The sequence below is a fragment of the Panicum virgatum genome, chromosome 8N, assembly GCF_016808335.1.
Source record: "Panicum virgatum strain AP13 chromosome 8N, P.virgatum_v5, whole genome shotgun sequence".
NCBI classification, from domain to species: Eukaryota; Viridiplantae; Streptophyta; class Magnoliopsida; order Poales; family Poaceae; genus Panicum; species Panicum virgatum.
In genome coordinates this window covers 29,235,396-29,253,267 of record NC_053152.1, presented here as the reverse complement: position 1 = coordinate 29,253,267, position 17,872 = coordinate 29,235,396, and the positions used below count along the sequence as shown (strand labels likewise).

Below are 17,872 nucleotides of genomic sequence, written 5' to 3'. Positions count from 1 at the left end.
GGACGAGTGGCTTGTCCTGCAAAGCTTCTACAACGGGCTCACAACGACATCTCGAGCCAATATTGATGCCGCTGCTGGAGGATCCTTTCTCGACCTGACCATAGCCAAAGCAAAAGAATTGGTCGAGAAGATGGTCTCCAATCAGGGGTGGAGCGATGAACGACTCCAGCCCCGCACGAAAGGCATGCATACCGTCAAGGAGACGGATATGATTGCCGCAAAACTGGACCTCCTCATCAAGAAGATGGAGGAAGGGAGCCAACGACAGATCTAGGCTCCCGTCTAAACCATGGGTTTGCACTTCGCGTGCGAAGTCTGTGGCAATGATGGACACTCAGGGAACGACTGCCCCGAGACCCGTGAAGATTGTGCCTATCTCAACAACAACAACAACAACGGGTATCGTCCACCACAAGGAGTCTAGGGGTGGAACCAGTCACGTCCACCATTTTAGGGAGGTAATAATTATAACTCTTATTTCAATTCGAATTTCAATTTGAACCAACCCCCCTTGAGAGAACTTGTGCTTGGACAAGTTAAAATTAATGAAAATATAAACAAAAAGCTCTTGGCCAATGATAAAACCCTGGAAAATTTGAATGTCAAGCTTGAAACTTTGACTTCAACGCTTAAAAACCAGTCAAGTTTTAATAAAAAAGGTTGAATCTCTTCTTGCTCAAATAGCTGCTTCCGTTTCTATCGCTGAGAATGTTAAAGCGGTGACCACGAGGGGTGGTAAGTGCACTCATGATCCACCACACCCTAACCATGCGGGAAAAGCATCGGTAACCCAGGAAGAAGAACAACCAACGGATAAAAGAGAAACCAGGGAACCAGAAAAGAAAACGGCTCCATAGGGTTATATTGAGACCAGTTTCTTGCCGTTCCCCACTCGTAACAAGAAGGCAACCGTGGATGAGCAGTTCACCCGTTTCGTCGAGATGATCCAAAAGATTCATGTTAACGTCCCTCTGCTAGACGTGATGCATGTGCCGACCTACGCCTGATATATCAAGGACATCATCAATAATAAACGGCCACTGCCCACCACAGAAGTTGTCAAGCTCACGGAAGAGTGTAGCGCAGCTATACTCAACCATTCCCCAGAGAAGAAGAAAGATCCAGGATGCCCCACAATCACGTGCTCAATTGGGGCACAACACTTCGGCCGGGCCTTGTGTGACTTAGGAGCACGTATCAGCGTGATGCCAAAAGCCATCTACGACAAGCTAAACTTCACACACCACACGCCAACCCCAATGCATCTTCAGCTGGCAGACTCCTCGGTATGGTATCCAGAGGGGATTGCAGAAGATGTACCGGTAAAAGTTAGGGACTACTTCATCCCTATCAACTTCTTTATGCTGGACATGGACATTTCCAAGGATACACCACTTATTCTAGGAAGACCATTCATAAGCATTGCGGGGGCACAAATCAATGTTGGAATCGGAGAAATCCGCTTCAATATTAATGGCAAGGAAGAAAGGTTCCCATTTCAACCCAAGGTGGAGCAATGCTCTATGATCAAAATCAAGTTTGGGTTAAATCCACGAGGCATACAAGAAGTCGTGGTAATACCACGAAAGAAGGACAACATGGTCAGCCTCATGAAAGAAGGCATAAAGGAGGGTAAGCATGAAGAGATGGTAATACCAGCCCAGACTACTCCACAAGATCAGCCCTCCTCATCAAGAGTGAAAAAAGCAAAGAAAGCACAGCAATCCGTCACTGCTCCTCCCAGGACGGATGCTCAATCATGATCGGAGAAGAGTCGTGCACATCGGACTATAAATGACGCGCCCTTGCCAAAGCTAAATTGGTATTTATCTCATATTTTCTTTCTTCATTTTCGTGTCTTTTTCAAAATTTTCATTTTACCTCATTTGTTTTTTTTCTCCATTCCATGTTCAAAATTTTCAAATTTGTTTCCTGCATACTGGAATTTTTCTAGCAACTTTTTCCTTTTTACAAAAAAAATACTAAAAATATTTTCTGAGTTTTTAATCTTTTGGGAAAAATAATTTGGACATCATTTCGATCAAACTTTTGGCCGTGCACCATATTTTCACAGAACTTAACCATTGAGGAAGCACCAGGCCGAAGGGGGGCACCAGGGGGCCCACCCTGGGGCCACCCTGGGGCCGGCTAACCCCACAGGTCGGCCGACCCAGGGCCAACGGCTCCATAGTCATTGTGGCTTGCCTCTCCACTGGTGCACGCGCCATCTTCTCTTTAAATAGGGGCCGAGAGGGGTGTTGAGCTCTCTCATGCTCACACACTCACTCACACTCCCTCTCACACATTCTTGCTCGGGTTTTCTTTGGATTTTGGCTCAAGTTTGGTTTCAAGAAATCTCTCTCTCTCATTTCTTTGCTGCAAGATCATATGCTCATTTGAAGGAACAACTCTCGAGTAAGAATTTCATTTTGATTTCGCTAACATAACCCGAACTGAGTTGTTCTCATTTGTTCTTGTTCGCTCTTGTTGCAAGCATGAAGGGTGTAGGTCGGAAACTTTCCGGAGCTATCAAGAAGATGACAGGGTCAAGCTCATCTCATTCATGGGGTGGGTCGAGCTCCCATCATTCCCCCGAACCTACACTAACACCGACCACGATGGACTATGAGCAAGACGAACAAGAAGAACAGTTCGAGGAGCAAGCTGCAGAACCACAAGCCGAGGACATGGAGATAGATGAAGATGATGCACCATACCTCTATTTGCAAAACAACCGCGAGCGTCAAGCCTACGCCATGATCAAGCATCGAAGCTTTGGTCACACCAGAGCCTTAGATCCGGACCTCCTCGAGAAAACAGGTATGGATGTTGACTTCGCTCGTGTTTGGCATGCGGTTGGATGGGATGGTTTTGTGCCTGTTGAGGAGAATGGTTCTCGTCTCCTTACCATCCAGTTTCTTTGCACTCTTCGGGAGGTGGACGACGGTGTTTCTTTCTGACTTTTTGGAGTTGAACGCTATTTTAATTGGAGAAATTTCAATCACCTCCTTGGTTTCAGTGCCCACTTGCCAATTCCCCTTGAAAAAGCTTGCCGCGGTTTTGATCGACATGAGTTTTGGGGCTTGATTTCGGGTCAAGTTGTTCATGGCAAATTTGCACCTCGGTGCAATGACATTCAAAATCCAACTCTTTGTTTGATGCACAAGTGGGTGGCTATCACTCTCTTTCCAAGAGATGAACTACGACCAGTGCGGAACGATGAGTTGATGATATTATATGCCATTGTCAACAAGATCCGAGTCTCCCCTGCGAAAGCAATGGTTAAGCAATGGCTTACAAATTTCAGGATGACGGGTCCTATTGAGTGCACTTCGTTGGTTACCCGCATCGCATCAAACATGGAAATCTTAGACGGGAACCCCGTTCCCTTCATTGAGGATCCCCGTGCTTTGATCGATGAGACTTATTTGGTGCAAGGCCACACACTCAAGAAAGGCCCGAATGATTCCTTGGTTTTCTTCTCCCTTTGTTATGCAAATGAGATTCCGTTGCCAAATGCGGGGTATCATTTGTATAACTGTCATTCGCTAACCATGCCTCTTGTCCCACAAGAGGAAAGCCGCAGGCATAGTGCTTCTGTTTTACCTGGTAGGGTTACAAGAAGCAGGGCCAGAAGGGAGGAATTCATGTAGCAACAACCTCAGCCTCAACCACAGCAGTATGAGGCTGGAGGTTCGTCATGGTAGAGTACCAGCTCCACCGAGTGGGCATGGCAGGCCTCAGGGCGCCGGTCCACTAGTTCCAGCTCCAGCGGACCTCTGATCACCGCCAGACGTTCAGCTTCGTCCAGAGGTTTCACTACTCTGACTCAGCAGATGGGTGAACTGAACGTACGTGCCTCCAACATCGAAGAATCGCTAGGCCAGCACATCCAATCAACCTAAGACTGGCAGCGATTCACCGGCGAGAGGATCCACACCATGGAGCAGTGTCAGCAACAGATGCAGGAGGAGCAGAGGGCATACTACCGTTGGGCTGGGTTCAACCCCAACCAACAGCAGTGAGCCTAAAGCTAGCTTGGGGAGGACCCCCACGAGAGGTATCTTGCATCAAACTTTATCCTTTACCGCTTTCAAAACCATTGCATGAAACCAAACAAAAATTTACAAAACTAGAAAATCCATAAAAATTTGCATAACTAAAACCAAATAAAAACTTGCAAAACTTAGAAAAAAACCCAAAAATATTTACTTGCTTTCCAATATGTGTAGTAAGCATGTGTAGTTCTTCCTTGTTGAGATGATGAATAGTTGCTCTGTTAGTTCCTTTCTTATGCCTAGTTACAACCTTATGCTCTGCTTAAGTTTTGAGTTTGGTGGCTAAATTGTTCAAACCTTAAGCTTGAAACTTGTGGGTAGTGAAAAGCAGAATTCGAATCTAGGTTGTTGTGGGTTATGATATGGCTGAAAAGAGTTGCTATGACCTTCTCCTACATGATGCTTGATACCCGGAGTATTTCTTTTCAAAAATACAAAAAAACAAAATAAAGTTCCTCGGTGATATGCAATTCCCATCCAAAGCCATATGAGTTACAAGTTTGAAAAAAACCTTTCCACATATGCAACTTGTCCTCTCATTGAGCTTTGTCAAATCGTTGTGACCCTTTGAGAGAATCACTTCATACACCCATGATCAAGATCACGTACACGTTCACTCACATGCTATACTTCTACACCTGGAAGATGGCAAGTACATCCCCCATTCATCCACAAATAAAACCCCAAGTGCCATGTTTATCTCTCTCCAAAGTTATCATCATAATGTATGGGCTATACAGAAAGAAATAAAAGATGCATACCCAAAGAAGGTATGCCACATGCCCACAAGGCATGTCAAAAAAAAAAGAGAGAAAAGATGCATACCCAAAGAAGGTGTGCCACACACCCACAAGGTGTGTCAAAAGAGAGAGAGAGAGAGAGAGAGAGAGAGAGAGAAAGAAAATATAGCCCATAACAAAAACATTACAAGGGAGAGAGAATTCATATAAAGGAGTTCTTATCCATCATCCACCAAAAATATCCACACACGTGCACATCTTGATCAAGGCTTATGACTTGTTTCACCTTTGGATCCGGTCTTTGACTTAGCAAAATATGAGAAGCAAGGTTGCCGTCATATCCTCCATACCTACAGATCCACCAAAAAGAAGCCATTAGAAGTAGGGTGGAAAAAGAACGGTGCATAAAAAAAAGGGGCCTTGGTGAGGAATGAATCATATTTGAGCGATCCGAGAGATGACCCGAGGAACTTACAAATTTCATTTCAAAAAAACTTTATAAAACCTTCGGATTGACAGTTGAACAAAGGAGTGGTACTCTACAAGCTGTTCTGACCTTCAACCACCAAAGATGAGGATGATGCTATAAGCCCCACAGGAGTAAGGTAAAAAAGTGCGAACAAGGCCAACTTATTCAGAATAAAGGTAAGAACACTCGGTTGTGCCTTGGGCATAAGTCAGGAATGCGACATTGTAGCAACTCCTGATCAACAACCTAAGTCTAAAACTTTGCTCGGGACGAGCAAAGGGCTAGCTTGGGGGAGTTGTTGACGGTGCTTAAGTGCCATTTTCAACCGTCAACTATACTCAATAATCAAGGAAAACTACATGCCTTACTCACATATTTGTATCACTAACCTTGCTCCACAGTTGTTTTTGAGTTTTGTACATTTTAGATGAGCAGGAGCGGAATAAGACGAAAACACGCAGCAGACGCCATACAACTACGCAGAATATTGCACCCGGCGTCACACCCTTACAAAGAGGGCCCACATGTCAGAGGAAACGGGGCCTCCACGCAAGATGCACTAGAGGATAAGGATAAGATCCAACGAATCAACCACTCAGCAAAGGATCAGGCTGAGGAGCTGCCAGGTGGGGTCGGCCGACCCCCTGTGTCGGTCGAACCTGGCCTGGTTCCCATCCAGGTGCACTTCGAGGAGGAGTAGCTGCCAAGGCACCTGATCACCTTCCATATGTGCGTTGGCGGGAAACCGACCTCTAGAGCTATAAATAGGGCCTCTCTCCACCCCCCCCCCCCCCTCAATAGCTCTCCTCTCTCTTGCTCTCTTAGCTAGGTAGTGGAGCTAGGCTAGTTCTTCTTTAGCGAGCAAGTTGTCCTCGGGGTCGTTGAGTAGTCCTCGGCTCCCGGTATGGCTTTGTATCCAATTTGTCAGACTTCTATTCATAATATAGAGTTATGCCATGGTTGCTTTACTATCTTGATAGTTTATCAATCCATGCTTAGTTCATTCATGAGTTATGCTAAAGTCTTGGTTAGGCCAGATGATCCAGGTACGGATAGAGGTTCGATGTGCTTTCGGACTTGCTCTAGTGTTTTACTTGTCCATCCGAAGGGTGGGAGACCTGGGGGCACTAGAGTAGTAACTTCATACATGAGCGTGGTGCTCGGGTATGCGGGATCCTTCGGATATGACCGTACTCCATGGTGTGACTGGGGTAGACGGCAGGTGGTGACAGCCCTGTCCGTCCGGCGCAACAGCGGTGTTGCGTTTATCGTACTCCCCGACGTTCGGGTTCGGTGTAGGAGTTCATGCAAAGAGGTAACGGAACTGGATGTACTCCGGTGCGGGACCTTCTCCCCGCTATCCCATTTTCCTAGCACCTGTAGTCCTAACCATGTCCTAACATAACCCCAGCTTTGGATAGAAGCACTAGGACACCTAACCTAGCCTAAGCTCCATCTGACTTAACATAGAGTAGAGTAGTTCCTTTCTTTTGTTGTTTCTCTCTTTTATTCCTTCCTCTTGGAGTGTGGATGTGTGATGTGTCGTATTACCTTTGCTTATTCTTTACTTGGACTTACCCCTATTAGAGCATTGCCTATTACTTAAGGCACAATGTAATGGTTAATGTTAAGTACAATACCTTTGCCACTGCCATCCTTTGGGACACAAATATATGACGATACCCTTACTCTCCGGGTGAAATGCTACAATGGTATATTCGTGCGCTTGCGGATCCTTCTGTAATCGTATTGATTATACCACGAGAGTGGCACCCCTTGGGTGCAGTTGCTAGGATGGGTTCGGCGCCCTCATTTCTAGTGATTGCACCAAGGACCGCCAACAAGCATTTCTGGTGCTGTTGCCGGAGACTAAACATTCCTAGTGATTGCACTAAGAAATGCCAACAACGCCCCACACAGTGTTCGAGGCCGGTCGAGGGTGCCTAGCAGGGGGATCCCACCGAGGGAGAGCATCGAGCCCTCGGACCATATCGAACGGGTTCGAGCCCCGCCTAGCGAACCTTTGCGAGTGCTTTATGCGACGTGTCCACAGACCGCAAGTCGACCCTTATCGAATGGGGCACGGACGTCCACTCAAACCACCCGATAACAGCTCACTGAAGCAGCCATTGCTCGCGGCCCGGGCATGGGTAGCATGGCGTGCTTCACCCCTCCTCCCTGCGGAAGGGCGACGAGGGTCGTAACGAAAAGTCGAGGGACCCCTGAACGCCTTCACGCAGGCCAGGGCTCAGGGGCTCCTCGCGCACCATGACTCAGGCTGCACCCTCGAATGAATCGGCTACCCTCGATTGTGTAATTCCACGTGTTTAACCAACCTCCCGCGCTTAACGCGCGCCTGCCGGATTGCTCAACAGAATCATTGGTTGCTGCGCCAGCACGAAAAACACTGAGGCCGGCTGAAAGGAACGCCAAGGCCGGCTGAAAAGGATGCTGGGCAGCCACCCCGATCAATCAACCATGCAGGGCGACGTTTATAGCCCTTGGACGAGTGCAAGCACTCCTCCAAGGCCCCGGGGGCTACACCCGCGGGTGCGCTGACGCACCCCCGTGGAGGAAACTTTACACATTCGAGGATCAAAATCCTCTGCAGACCAGCTCGAATGCCCCCATCAGCACGAGGACAGCATCCCTAGTGGCAACGCCATAGTGCTCGAGGCAACTATGATCTGCATAGGCAACTCGGAGTGGCCTCCCCACTGCTTCTTCAATGACGAACCCCGACCTTGGGCAAATCTCCTCCGACAATGCTCGCCGGAGCACCGTCACACCCCCACTGGGCAAACTAAGATTCCCACAGTCAGCACCCAAGTCACACCCTCGAGGGGACAAGCCTCTGCAGGGCTGATGCTCATCCCTACAAAGGCTCGGGGGCTACTGTTGGGTACCAAGATTAGGGGCACCCTAACCAGGGGACTAAATCATCCTTAAAATGCAAAACACATGTCAGGCAATCAGGCCCACCAAGGCCAATAGTTTCCTCCCGATCCGAAGGAAAGGAAAGGACTCAAAGAAGCCCAATCCACGGCCCAACAGCACAGTGCGGCCCATCCGAACCCTCTCGGACCCGCGAGGCAATCTCCGCCTCGCTCGAGGGCTCCCCACCGAGACCCTCGACAGCGCCCCGCGTCTCCGCCTCGCTCGAGGGTAGCGAGCCTACCCTCGGGAAAGCGGACCGACTCCGCCCCGCTTGAGGCCACCCCTCGACGGAAAAGACAAACGGCCATCCGCCACCAGCCCACCGTACGGAGGCATTAAATGCTAACAACTCCGCCGCAACGCCCGGGTCAGACAGCGTAAGGCCACCACTCTGCACAGTGGCTGTGACCAGGGTCTTATCCGCCAACTCCGGTCACTGCTCCGCCATCCCCGGCGCTGTGGCGCCATTGTGGGAACCTGCGACGCTGTGCGAGAAGTGCTCGGCGCTGCACCAGCCATTGTGCTGCCAACTCCCCGTTCTTCCCTCGTACTTTCCCCTCCACGGAACCCTCGATCAGCATGTGCGCGACTCTTGAACGCGGCTCGGACCTTGACCAGGGCAAAACCCCAGCCTGCAGGACCCTCGGAATGCCGCCACGTCGAGCGCAGAGGACGGTACCCTCTACAACAACCCCCACGCCGCCCGCTTGAGCTACCAGGACGCCGGCGCGATCTCCGTAAGACGATGCCCAGGACAACCACACGCCCGGCGCCACGATCTCCGGTGCTCATTGTGTACTTTCTGCAGTAGCCGGTCACTGTGCGCCCCCGATTCGGGGAAGAACGACGACTTCTCCCCCCTCCCGTACATGTACACCGCCCCTCCTTGTGTCTATAAAAGGGGGAGGCGGGCTCTGTCTTCACGGACGACTCTCATTTTCCCAACACTCAACACACACCGCTCATCTGAGCCCTGATATTGGCACTTGCCTCAATCCTCTAGCAGAGACTTGGGAGTTTCTCTCCCTCTCTCATCTCGCTTGTACCCCCTACTACAGGCACCCCCGGTGCAAGATAGTACAGTGCACTCGCACACCCTTTGCTGGACGTACGGCCCCGCCACCGGAAACAGAATAAACCCGTGCGTTCCTGTGTTACCTCTTGCATCAACCATCCACGGTGAGAGATCACGCAGCACTTTACTAGTTGGTGCCGGACCGCCGGGTCTGGACACCGACACTATTGTTTTAGTCTACAATGTTTCCCGATAATTATCAAAATGTTAAATGTTGGAAGAATGCAAGGCAACTTTCTAGAGTATTCTCCACAAGACAATGAGAAGATATTTCATGGAGTACTCTAGAATTAGTAATAAATAAATTAAAAACCTTGTAATATTTAGGAATTCTCTAGAAGGGGGACACATGTCACACCCCAATGATCCATCTTGACCTATAAATAGAGGACCCCCTCCTTGCTATGCCATCTATCTAAGAGCATGGTAGATGAGAAGGGTGCGTGCTAGGATAGCCACAAAGAGAGGGTGTGTTGTGTACACTTGTGTAATACTATTGTGTTGTAATAAAGCAAGTTCTTTTTAAGTGTTAGTCTCCCGGTTTCTAAGTACTTAGTGTATGAGTTGTGATCTATCTTAGTCTAGCTTCATCGTAGGAAGACTCTGCCTCTCAGAAGCCAGCTTCATCTGTTGGTAGGCTCGGCCACCTGGAAGCGAGAAAGCGGCTCAACCATCGAAAGGACCTTATACACTAAGTAGCTAAAAATTGGAAAAAAAAACTAACCGACTCTAGAGTGAGTTGGTGTGTTTTAGGTGTAGCTCCTCAGCTTAGTGAGTATTAGGGCCACCTCAGTTCCCAATATTAAATTAAAAAGATACCGGTATATTTGTTTTTGCTTTACAAGAAAATAGTGTATATATATTATAAGATTTTATATAAGGTCTAAGACTCTAGAGGGGCGTCACGATGAGTTCGTCATAGGGCCTTCAAAATCCTAGGGCCGGCACTGGCGGAGGCCAGCCAGCCACAGCCATAGGAGAGCTAGGAAGGAGGCCTCCGCAACAGGCGCTCGCCACCAGCGCTGGCTGGTCGGCGTTCCTTCGCTCATCCACCTTGCGCCATTCCGCGGCCAAAGGCAGGGTCAAGTTGGAAGCACCGCCCCCAGCGTCCCCCTCCTCGTCCAAGCTTACGATATGCACAATATTATAAATAAATGCAATCACTCAAACATTGTTAAGTCTATTGGTATTTGGAAAGATCCTACAGATGAGAGCAAATCATATATTGTTCTGGCATCGGTTGATAGGACACTTAGCTCCCTTCAGAAAGAACAGTTGTTTCGTGTAGAGAATGACTCTCTGTGTTGCTTGTCTGAGTTTGGACTCAAAGTGTTTAGGTATGTACAAAACTTGTCAACACACATAACATATTATCATTGTTTTGCATTGCTTTCTGAAATCTAAGACTTTTACTTTGTAGGGAAATATTTTCCGCGGTCCAATATGTCAGCAGTAAGAATCTTAGTGGGGTTACATCTAGTGCAAGCGACTCTGTCTGATTCCATTATTTCCACTGATGCTAGAACCCAACAACATATTTATCAATGGTCAAGGTCAAGTTATGTTGGGCAATTTCCAACGAAAGCTTCCTGATAAGTACATCAAGAGACACAGAAGAAAAGTCTGTCAAGGTAATTATATTCTACTCATCTAAATGTCTACAAATTTGGACGATTGTCAAACAATTATTATATCCATGTGAACTATATCTATGTTACAGCTATTGTAATTTTTTCAATAACAGATATCATAGTCACTGTAATTTTTTTAAGCCGGTAAGGATGCATACAATCTAAAATAGTGTCAATTTTGTAGATAGCAGTATATAGGTAACATTATATTCTACATGCATGAGACCTCTTAAATGAACAGATTAAATTTCATTTGTGAGATAAAGTAAAGACAAAATATAGGTGAAATAGTACACATATATGTTGTTCAGGATTTGCGCTATTTATATAACTAGCTCATTTTCACCATATACGCACCCTGCAATGACATAAACAAATGATAACTCTTAGATATTTTCAGTCGAGTAACTATTAACCGTGATAAGGAATCCATTGATTAGAAATGATTGTTTTTCTCATGCGAATATTGATATGCGTTTCAGTATATCAACAGTCAGATCTGGGAGTATTCACTACTACAGGACATGGATGTAGTAACATCAACTTGTGTTACTATAGGTAAATAAATGTGTTACTAGGTCTCCTTGTAACACATCTTATTAGTGTTCCTATCCTTGATGTTACTATGGTATCACCTATTGGAACACAATACATGTGTTCTTTTATATCTAAAATAGTGTTACAATTATTTCATTGTGTAACATTTTTTTAACTCTAGTAACACTTTTATATTGTGTTAGTAACACTTCATGAGAACACAGTTCAGGATAATAAGAACACATGGTTCGTAACACACATTTTATCTATTGTAACACATTCAAGTTTTTCAAATAAATATTATTATACACCTGCATATGGTATATAATGTTGATACGATTTTTTTGGGAATATGATACATTATAAAATCACACAAACCACAAATTTGAACAATCGTTGGAAGTTGTATTGATTGTGGGAGGAAACAATAATATTACTCATCACGTGATGTGTACATATAATGACATGATTCTAGAGAGAAAATGTACATATATAGCAATGGAGGGTACAAGTTGTCTCTGTACTATATTTTTGAAAAGGATGTAGGTACTATTAGACATGCTATGGGTGCCTTTGGCATGGCTCCAATGGGCTTCGGCTCCACCTAACAATGCTACTGTAGCACAACTATCTGTTCACTGGAGTCTTCTCTCTCTCTTCACTCCCGCCCCCTCACAAAACCACAAGGTATGCGATTTAGTAATTTTGTAATCCATTCGTGTTCCATTGTTGGCCCATAAAAATATATGAATTCAAGCACCGATCATTTCAACCTGCATAGAGAAAGCTAGTTGTAACATTGATCATTTCAACTTACATATAGATAGCTAGGAAGTATATCAACAAGGACCAAAATAACTTGTGCTTTGGCTATCCAGCATCAAGTGTTGTTCCTATCATGTAATCATAGAAACACATGGACAAAATAATGAGAAATACTCTTTGGAACCACATAACGAATTATTCTTCATTCTGGTGATTAAAATCACATTGCTTTAATATTTCCAATATCAAGTCTAAAAAGACTATAGGATCTGAATGGGACTAGATTTTATAATGACATAATTATATAGAATTTACCTGAACACATATAAGCTCTTTGTAAACCTTTAAATTATTCATCCATTAGATCAACAAGATCACTGCATACAAAGTCCAAATACCTATCAGTGTACACAGTCAAGAAGGCATACTAGAAAATTATTCATCCATTAGGATTGCCTGTCAGAGGAATAATAAGGGAAGCATTCGGAATAACTCTTGCCTCGCTGATCTTGTTTGAACTCATTCTCTAAACCATGGAAGGCTGACAAGGGAGGAGCTGTGCCAAAATCAGACGTGGATGGAACACTGACCTAGCCAGGAAGTTCCTTAATGGACTGCAAAAATGCAGGATGTTTTTATGGAGAAAGTTGTGATGTTAAATGTAACCTATTAATGCATTCGAATGTTAACCACTACAGAATATTATAGATCCAATCTTTATTCATATATCAACAGAACATGAAGCCATTAGTAGGTCAATCAAAAATTCTCACATAGTGTTGTACTATTGTTTACTGAGTACTTAATTTGGGAAATTGAACATCCTGTCAACTGAAGCAAAAATGAGCTGTTTCATTTCATCCCTTGGCAACAGAAAAGGATTACAGTAGAAAACTACATCATACTTGATACATGATCTCACCGAGGTGTACTAGCAATTTTAGTCCCAGCTAAACAGAAAAATTCACCACCCAATCAGAGCCAAGTATTCCTTTTGAACTCTTGTAATTTCGTTACTATGCAGTAATGAAATCATGGGTATAGCCCGGGGTGGAAAATAAATCAGAGCCAAGTAGCAATGGAACACAGAGATCAGTAATTTTACTCAGAATTGGGCACATCTAGTAGAGTGGGGTGGTTATTTACTCAGCCTTTCGCAACCAGGAGTGTCAATAGAAAAAGGGCAATTGTCCATATGCTTATCAATAGAAATATACATGGTTACTTACTTTGCTGCATGGGCAGGTGTGTCATTTTCCAGGTCATACATATCCTCATCCCAATCTATGAACTTTGCATACAGACTTTTGACAATGTCCAAAGAAAGCTACAAGACATAAAAAAAACTTACATGTGAGCAGTAAGAGCTTCACATGGTATGACTAAAAATTAGTGTATCTGCCACCCAATGTTTCCCTCTAGCATTGCGACATTGCCTACTGAAGAAAAGAGAAACATGTAGCATCACTACTTGCAGAAGGAAACTAAAATGGAGCCTTCACAGCATACAGGATGATGCAGTGCACAGACCACAGAACTATGCTAAAACAAACAAGGGCTTCAATATTTTTTAGTGCAAACCAGTTTACTATGATGTATATGGAGGTGCCGTCGGTAGACCAGAGGAACCAGACATCCAGAAACTACGCAATGCAAATGTAACTATGCAATTGTGAGAAGTTTTTTTGCACCAATTAATTGGTAAACACCACAACTAATAATGTATAAGACGATGACATTGATTTGGAATCAGGACTTACGCTCTCAAGGTTTACTGCATTTGTGTGCGCCTCTTTAGAGTGGATCATCTCCTCAAGTTCTTCAGTAGCCACTGTTTCATCCAAAGGGGCCCAACTATCCTCCAAGCGCTCCTCTGCAATCTGTGTACCATGAAAAAAATTAAATTAGATATTAAGCTACTTTATAAAAGGCTATGTTGTATATTAAGCTACTTTATCCAAGAAATTATAAAACTCAAAATGAGTTATGCATAATCACTGAACAACTAATCAGTTCAAGTGCTCACCGAATTTCTAAATATTATATATTTCTGCATAGATATATTTAAGAGATAAAAGTGTTCATGGTGAAGCGATTTTCTAAAGATTCTATATTTCTGTATTGATAGATTTAAGAGATAAAAGCTTTCATGACAAAGATGTCATGGACCTCTTTGTGTATCGATCTCCCTCTGTTCTTCCTATTCCAAACGCCATCAAGTAGTAGATTCAATCCCTCCTCTACATGCAAGGAAGCAGCTAATCGAAGCACCATCTCCTTTTGCTGAAACCATTCAGCAGCACACCATCTCCTCCTCTGCTTCTATCACAACCGAGAAAGCAAACCAGCGCCCTGTGGCTTCTCATCTCTCTATTTCTCACGGCACCAACAGCTGCGGGTGGAGCACCAAGTACAGATGCTGGACCATTCGCTGGACCATTCACTAATTCATGACCACAACCATTAGTCCTACAAATTACCAAGAACTGAATCTAAATAAACAAGATTGCTATCACCACTACTCATACCGTGGACCTGCTGCGGCATCGGGGTAGCCCTGGACCTGCGGCGGCGTCCCATGGACCTGCGGTGGCGGCGGCCCCCTGCACCTGCTGCGGCGTCCTATGAACCTGCGGACAGGGATCTAGACCTGCGGCGGCGGCGGCCCCTGCAACCGCACCCCGGCAGCGGCCCCCTGCACCTGCGGCGTCGGGGCAGCCCCTGAACTGTCGCGACCGAAGGTCACGTGGCCGGCTGAAAGGCGCCTTCAAGGAAGCGTAATAGGGCATAGAGAGTTGTGTGTGGGTTGTGTGTGGGGCCATGTGGCCAGTGAGTGAGTCGTGAGGGGGATTAAATTCCGGTGGGAGAAAACTGTAAGACATGAATGTTTTAATCGCTGAGAAAAAGAGGCTCGAGGTCAGGTCCGCCGCCTGGTCCTCCTACCCCAAGTTCGCTTGTGCTGTTACTCACATCGACGGCGATCGCCGGCGGCCACGGGGACGTTACAAGTGGTATCAGATTCAGGCTCCTCGGCGTGCTCCGTTCCTCCCCGGTTCAGATCCCGATTTGGTCAGTACCGTCACACCGACGTCGTCGACCAGCTCCGCCGCAAATCGCTCTGATTCCGGCGTCCTTGCCCAGCCTACCGACTCCCAGTCGGCGGCGGCCACCACAAATCGACGGTTAGCTGCCCAGCGCCGTCGACCACTCCTCTTTCGCGCCGCTTAGGATTAGATTGGGATCGGTGTTCTGTATCTGCAGTTCGGCGCGGCGGCGAACATTTCGTCGCTATTCGTGGGTTTCGTGTGCGGCTGCGGTACTCCTTCGGCTTGGATCGACGCTGCTCGAGCCCCGGAGGGTGGGGTTTCATCAAATCGAGCAGTATCTCCGAGTTTGCGGTGCAGTCGCCACGGCGCCCCCCAAGCCTTCCGTGCAGACTCAGTTCGTCCTCTCCAAGATGGACAACCGTTTTCAGCAGGAGGATGAGCGCTGGACCCAAGTGAATGAGAATTTCGACTTGCTCTTTGCTCGAGTGGCGTCAATTGGGATCAATCAAGAGCGGCTGGAGTCGCAGATGAATTTGGGCAACCAAGTGATGGAGCAGATGCTGAAGGACCAGCAGATCCTCGCCAAGCAGATCGAGTTGACCGGTGAAGCCGTCGCATGGATCACCCTGAATCGCCCACAACCTCAAGAGCCCGCAGATCCTCCACCAAGCCCTACACGTTCCCACAGTTCTCTGGATCTTGGGCACCAACCGTTCCGCGCTGCTGCTTCTGGTATTCCGGTTCATCCTCTTCCGTAGGGACACCGGGTTTGGCGTGAGCCTTTTGATTTTTCTGGTCATCGTCATGTTACCCCTAAGATGTCTTGTCCTACTTTTGATGGTTCTAACCCCCGCATTTGGAAGTCAAAATGTTTGGACTACTTTGAGCTCTGTAACATCGATGAGGCATTTTGGCCAATGGCAGCGTCTCTGAATATGGATGGCAAGGCAACTAAGTGGTTGCAGGTATACAAAAGGCAACATGGGTTAGGTGATTGGAACAGTTTCATTGATGCAGTGGAACAGAAGTTTGGCGCCAATGATTACAGGGATGCCATGAGTGAGCTTTTGGAACTAAAACAGACAGATACTGTGGCCGAATACGCAGCAGCATTTGAGAATCTTCAGTTTGAGATATGTATGCATCATGATGGTTATGATGACACCTTCTTTGTGTCTCAATTCGTCAAGGGGCTGAAGCTGGATATTAGTGCCGGAGTACGAACTCAAGTGCCCAGAGATGTTGACCAGGCTATTCTCTTGGCTAAGATTCAGGAACAGGTGCAGGAAAGAGGAAAGAACAAATGGCACAAGAATGCTAGCCCACAGAAATTTCAGTCCAGTGGGTTCAAGGGAGATAGTAAATCTGTTACTCCTCAGACTTCTATGTGGAAAGAACGGCAAACATTGAACTACCGCAAGGCCAACAACCTATGCTATTATTGTGGTGAGAAGTATGATCCTAATCATGCAGCCATCTGTGCTCAGCGTCCCAAGGCTCAGGTAAATGCACTAGTTGCTAATTCATTGGATATGCCACTGTCTGAAGAAGTAGTAGCCCAGATAGAGCTAGAAGATTCTTTAGCCTCAGAATTTTGTCAACTCTCCCTCAATGCCTTAGCTGGTACTTCCCATGGTGATGCCATGCACATCAGAGCTCTAGTGCTGAACAAGGTCATGCTTACTTTGAATGATACAGGCAGTTCTCACAGCTTTGTTAGTGCTGCATTTTTGGAAAAAGTGGGCATTCAACCCATTTCTACAACCCCTAAGCAAGTTAAACTAGCCAATGGCCAGATTCTGATGTCTGATAAATGGGTTCCCAAGCTGTCTTGGTGGTGCAATGGTCATACATTGCAGGCTGATCTGAGAGTGTTAGATATTACTGCTTTTGACGCCATATTGGGTTATGACTGGTTGAAACCTCTGAGTCCCATGACATGTCACTGGACAGACAAGACCATGGAATTCACATATCAGGGAAGGACTGTATGTCTGAAGGGCATCACTCACAAGGCCACTCCAATTCAAGAGTTGTCAGCAGATCAGTTGGTGAAATGGTGGAAGGGAAATGATATTTGGGGCCTAGCAGTCTTGCAGCAGTAGCCAGACACTACAACAATAGATAGACCCCAGGAAATTGAGGAGCTGCTTAGCCAATATGCTGATGTGTTTCAGCCACCAACCCATCTTCCTCCCAGTAGGATTTACGACCATACTATTCCACTCTTGCCAAATTCAGTTCCTATCAATTCTAAACCATATAGATATTCTCCTCACCACAAGGATGAAATAGAAAGGCAGGTCAAGGACATGATTCAGGCTGGATTAGTGGTCCCTAGTTCCAGTCCTTTTGCTTCTCCAGTGCTCCTCATTCAGAAAAAGGATGGCAGCTGGCGTTTTTGTGTAGATTACAGGCGCCTAAATGAGTTAACAATTAAGAATAGGTTTCCCATGCCTCTCATGGAAGAAATTCTGGAAGAATTAGCTGGCAGCAAGTACTTTACAAAGCTTGACATGTGCTCTGGGTACCATCAGGTCAGGATGAAGCTAGAGGATGAGCACAAGACAGCATTTAAAACACATCAAGGTCATTACCAGTTTAGAGTCATGC

At 46.1% G+C, this 17,872-nt stretch overlaps 1 protein-coding gene across 8 annotated transcripts; it reads right to left on the bottom strand.

The window, feature by feature from the left end:
- Positions 1-11,829: 11,829 nt before the first annotated feature.
- LOC120685464 lies at positions 11,830-15,006 on the bottom strand. Of its 8 annotated transcripts, XR_005679568.1 has the most exons (6): positions 14,741-15,006; positions 13,973-14,092; positions 13,442-13,539; positions 12,712-12,826; positions 12,528-12,589; positions 11,830-12,220 (listed from the first exon to the last, which is right to left on the bottom strand). XR_005679568.1 is itself a non-coding variant. In XM_039967407.1 (4 exons), the coding sequence occupies exons 1-4, from the start codon at positions 14,999-15,001 to the stop codon at positions 12,739-12,741; spliced, it is 567 nt and encodes a 188-aa protein (XP_039823341.1). In that variant the 5' UTR covers positions 15,002-15,006; the 3' UTR covers positions 12,523-12,738. The 8 variants fall into 8 exon arrangements, 1 of the variants encoding a protein (XP_039823341.1); XR_005679574.1 differs by lacking the exon at positions 13,442-13,539 and adding an exon at positions 14,382-14,655 and having other exon boundaries at positions 12,528-12,826; positions 14,741-14,974; XR_005679570.1 differs by adding an exon at positions 14,382-14,655 and having other exon boundaries at positions 12,528-12,826; positions 13,442-14,092; positions 14,741-14,971.
- Positions 15,007-17,872: the final 2,866 nt, after the last annotated feature.

Coding starts and splice junctions, on each gene's coding strand:
- LOC120685464 (XM_039967407.1), bottom strand. CDS start 15,001: ATGCCCTATTACGCTTCCTTGAAGGCGCCTTTCAGCCGGCCACGTGAC. Junction 14,093..14,740: donor GATGCCGCAGCAGGTCCACG/GTATGAGTAGTG, acceptor CATGGTACACAG/ATTGCAGAGGAGCGCTTGGA. Junction 13,540..13,972: donor ATGCAGTAAACCTTGAGAGC/GTAAGTCCTGAT, acceptor TATGTCTTGTAG/CTTTCTTTGGACATTGTCAA.